Here is a 5,064-nt window from a genome sequence, read left to right on the forward strand (position 1 = left end):
GCAAAGTGACGATTGTCAGGTAGAAAATCTAAGTGGAGAACCGCATCACCACTTGGATTTAAAAGAAAGTCCCCCTTGCTTTCAAAACACAAGCTTCCAGTGAATCTACTCATTCAGCCAGCTCTCTGGGCTGAAGCTGGGTGCATAAACTGAGCCTTGCCAAATCAGAAACCGGAGTTACTGGTATGCAGCCACCGCTAGTCTATCAGCCTCTCCTGCTAACCACCACTGGCCTGCCATTCAGGAAAGCCATCAGCCACACCACCCCCTCCCCAGTTCCTGCAACACAGGGAGTCTTTTAGCCTTTTAGCCCTGACACAAGGAGAAAATGCATGGAATACTTCGGTGACTTTGTTGTGCATTTGTATGGATCCACAAATTTTATAAGGCTAACCAACTCCAATATATGTGAAACATTTAATACACTGTTAAAAAAACATAGGTGGTTTAATTTAGCTTCAGCTATTATTGCATTGGGTGGTAATTCTAATAGAATTCTACTTGTCCTCTACAACAGATTCACTCAACCGCCTGGTGCCTAGGGGCAGCAAAGGAAGCTTGAGAGCGTCTGGGATCTACAGAAATTCCCCCGATTTGACTGAATCTGGTCCTGGTTCAGAATCAACACACACCTGTGTCCATCCTGATTCCCAAGAGGGTAAGTTGGCAAAAATCAGGCTGGCAAAACAATAATTTACAAGATAACTATTATTGTCTCTTTTTAAAAGGGCAGACATAGCATAGAAGTGTTTATCAACTGTCTTCGGTAGAGAAAATTAAAGTCTGAATTGAAAAAAAACGAGTAGTTGGGTTTTTAGTTTTGTTTCATCAATCATCTGATGGGTTTACTGAGTGTGGTTTATTATCGTGATTAACTTCAATCTAGGTTTGTACACAGGCAAAAGCAGGTATGAATTTTCACGTAGGCCCTCATGGCAAGTGACATGCAGGCATGCAAACCCGCTGTCCAGGCCTCCCCTGGAGTCAGTCCTGAGCTACCCCAACCTCTGAAGGGCTCACCAGGCAATGTGGGATGGACAAAACTACCTCTCGGGGGTCCTGCTGACCATAAGGACGGCTCCAAGGATATCAAGTGGCTCACTAAAGAGGATTAAACTGAAACGTGCTGACTTCCCACTACTGAAAGTAACAAGGAAACTGAAACAGACATGACAGCGATGGGGTACATGTGCATCTTTCAGGGTTTAATGCTGCTGTGGGATCAGCCATCCCAAGTTCTCTTTAAGCCATCATCATGGCCTATCTGTGTATGTCCTACACGTTGGGATCCAGGGCTGGGTCAAGCGAAGTCTTTGGACACAGCTTCAACGAAGTTGGGCGCCGACATCAGGATGCCGATGGTGCAGAGGATGGTGAAGACGGAGAAGGCCATGAGACACAGGCGGTCCACCACACAGGCCGCGAACTTCCACTCACTGCACACGGCCTCACTCTCGTCCTGGCAGCGGAAGCGGTGGGCAATGTAGCGCACCTCCTCCAGGATCTTGGCTAGGTCCGGGTCCCCCTCAGAGGGCTGGCCGCCGTGCAGCAGGTGCTCGTCATGGGTTGGGGAGCAGGCCACGCGGCCGCACACGACCCCTGAGTCAGGGGTGGGTGCGCAGTGCATGGTGTCCAGGCCGCGAAAGCCGATGTACAGCAGGTTGCCATTGGTGGCCGGCGGCCCCGCCACTGCGCTCATCTCCACGCTGGCCAGGCTGCAGCGGCGCTGCTTGTGCTGGCAGGCTGGCCGCACCTTGTCCTCCCCCGGCCTCTTCATGCGAAGAAACCAGGCACACCAGTTCAGGAGGATGACTCTGGTCTGCGGAGACAGCACAGTCTTAGAGGAGCTGGGCAGGGCCCACAGCTGATCCTGACAGCAAGGGGGTACAACTGCAATACCTGCTAGACTTCGTGGGGGTGGACCGGGTTGGACCCTGGGCATGACAGGTCGCCACACCTTCCCAGGCGAGTTTACACAGGCAAGCAGTGCCAACGGGGTATGATGGTTCAATCAATTGTCAGGTGATGATAAAGCAATGCAGAAAATCACCCTGGGAAGAAGCTATGGGCACAGTGCCATCTCAGGGAAGACAGCCTATGTGCGTGAAGAGGGTTGTCTTCTCAAGGGAGCCCTGAGCCGGGGAACACAGCATTTTACATCTGGAACTAGGGACCATCATCTTCAGCTCTGTGTGAGGTACCCCAGTGTGCAGCAGCAAACTCATAAAGGCACCCCTGGAGATGTTAAGTTTTAAGGGGCAACCCTGTGAGACTTGAGACACCATGTGCATCCCTAGCCTGAAGCAGTCCAGACTGTTACATTAGATCACTGCATTCCTTGCATGATATCCTACCCTCACAAAGCAGATTTTGGAACTTGTCCTGATAAAAGCCAAGTGCCAAAAAAGTCATTGTGGAACAGACAAGCAGGGTAGCATGCTCCCAAGGTGTGAGGTTTGCTGTGCCGACAGGTGCTAAGTTGTCAGGGCATAAGTACTTAGTAAGTGGTTTTGACCTGTTTTATTTATAGAACCATTAGGTATTCCTTCTGTCCCAGGTACTCTCTGGAAAACACAAAACCCTGACTCATGAAAGGTGCTGTGAACCATGGCAGCTTAGGAACCTCTAACCTAATCCATTAGGCTGCAGTGAAGACTGAATGATATGATACAAGACAAAGTGCTGTGGAAAGTCTGAAGCTGGAGTTGGCAGACTTTCTTTAAAGGGCCAGATGGTAAATATTTTAGCTCTGCTGATGGAGTGCAAAATCAGCTCAAATCCTTTCCATTTATGGCTGATGTATACACACATATATATGCACTGTGTGTGCGTGTATATATATATGTAAATATATAAATCACTTTACATCAGAAACATAACACTGTAAATCAACTATACTTGAATAAAATAAATTAAAAAAGAGTCTTAGGCTCAGAGAGATAAACTGGCTCAAGGTCATACAGTGAGTCTGAGTCACCTATTGTGTTCTGACTTCCACAGACCCATCCATAAAAAGGTCTGTCTGTTAGATTGTCCGCAAGCACCCGTGACTTTAGCCCAACCCCCACTGGGAAGGCACCAGAAAGCCAGAGCCAGAACTCAAGGAAGCACGTGGGTTGTGAATGTGCCCAAACCCAGACACATTGGTGCAGGGAGACCTGAGCCTCAGATTCAGGGCTTTGCTTTGTCCCACACGTGGGGGTCTGCGCATCCCCTGGGGCACAGCCCAAGCTAAATCTGTTTTGAATTTTATGGCCTGAATCATTAGCTTTCAAGGCTAAAGCATCTCAGAAGATGAGATTATCCTCTTGGCACTTCTCAGTCTGCTTGTGACCTCTTCTGTTAGGTTATGGTTTTGTTTCTGGCTGTGCAAATGTCACATAATGCCACTGGACTGGCAGTGTTTTCTTCATGGCAACAGATTATAATGAAAGCTCCTTGGAGATTGTTTATGTTTCAAAAACACATAGAAAGAAAGAAAAGAAAAATGCAGTGTGTTATATAAAATGAAAGAGAAATACAAATTTTGTATTTGCTTTGCACCATTGCTTTAACATGTTCTTGTGCTGAGAGGTGAATACTCAGCATATGCTCTAATTCAATGGAGAAGGCAATGGCACCCCACTCCAGTACTCCTGCCTGGAAGATCCCATGGATGGAGAAGCCTGGTGGGCTGCAGTCCATGGGGTCGTGGAGGGTCGGACATGACTGAGCGACTTCACTTTCACTTTTCACTTTCATGCATTGGAGAAGGAAATGGCAACCCACTCCAGTGTTCTTGCCTGGAGAATCCCAGGGATGAGGGAGCCTGGTGGGCTGCCGTCTATGGGGTCACACAGAGTTGGACACAACTGAAGTGACTTAGCAGCAGCAGCTCTAATTTAGAGTTCTCTGGAACAGTAAAGTGCTACTAGGTCATTAAAAATGGTTTTGTATCTTACTGCCTTAATTTCCTTCTCTGTACAATGGTCAAAACAGAAAAAATAAGAATATGTGTTTATATTTTGGCGTCTGCATAAATACTGGAAGGAAAAAGAAATTAATTGAAATGGTTATTAATTGGTGGTGGAAGTAGGGGTAGGAATGGGAGCAGAATTTTCTTATGTATAATTCTTCTTTGATTTTGACTTCTGATACTTGTAAATCTTATTTCAAACAGATGGGTGGATAGACAAGAAAGTCTTTCAAGGTTCTAAGTCAGAAGAGAATGTAGGTGAATGTACACAAATATGTCTCAGCTTTTTTTTTTTTTTTTTTTTTTGAGGGGTGGGGAGTGGAACTTCTCAAAACAAGCCTGCAGACTGTGGTGATATGACCTATGTGAGAGGTTGTACCATTTTGGGGAGCCCATTGCTGATGCCATGAGAGAGTTATCAAGTATAAGGACTTGCTGTGAAAAGAATTCAAGGGCAGTCACTCTGTAAAGCCAATTTCTTTAAAAAAAAAAAAAGAAAGAAAAGAAAAAAAAGGTCTTTCTTAAGTTAACTTTTGTGTAACTGTAAATTATTGTGCAATGGATACTTTTAGAAGGCCCAGGAACTCCCTGCTCCTGGAGATTAAGGAAATGCATTTTACATCTTGCAGCTGCATTCAGTCCTAAACTGACTCTGAACTTGGACTCAAGATTATGGGTCAGCAAAGACAGGGTTGTTTTGGCATGAGAAGGCTTCTTTAGCTCCCAGTGGTCCCTAAGCCTTGCTCTCTGGACGGGAAGACTGGAAGGTTTGTGGGGCCCCAGAAACAAGTGGGGTGAGGGGTTGGGGTACAGCTCTGCTCTGGCTGGGGTTTGGTCACATCATCACATGAGGTGGGAAAAGTCCAGGCCCTGCTCAGCCCTCAACCAAGGTTTGCCAACATGGCAAATAGATGGGGAAACAGTGGAAATAGTGTCAGACTTTATTTTGGGGGGCTTCAAAATCACTGCAGAGGGTGATTGCAGCCATGAAATTAAAAGACGCTTACTCCTTGGAAGGAAAGTTATGACCAACCTAGATAGCAGATTCAAAAGCAGAGACATTACTTTGCCAACAAAGGTCTGTCTAGTCAAGGCTATGGTTTTTCCTG

General features: G+C 46.4%; 1 protein-coding gene across 1 annotated transcript in view; it reads right to left on the bottom strand.

Moving 5' to 3' along the window:
* Positions 1–1,184: 1,184 nt before the first annotated feature.
* LOC104990937 (neuronal acetylcholine receptor subunit alpha-7) overlaps positions 1,185–5,064 on the bottom strand; it is a 142,312-nt gene continuing 138,432 nt past the window's right edge. Inside the window, exon 9 of the mRNA XM_010843266.1 lies at positions 1,185–1,819. Coding sequence (XP_010841568.1) covers positions 1,301–1,819 — 519 coding nt within the window. The 3' untranslated portion in view covers positions 1,185–1,300. The remainder of the gene's footprint in view (positions 1,820–5,064) is intronic.

Source organism: Bison bison, unplaced genomic scaffold (genome assembly GCF_000754665.1).
Source record: "Bison bison bison isolate TAMUID 2011002044 unplaced genomic scaffold, Bison_UMD1.0 scf7180017864181, whole genome shotgun sequence".
NCBI classification, from domain to species: Eukaryota; Metazoa; Chordata; class Mammalia; order Artiodactyla; family Bovidae; genus Bison; species Bison bison.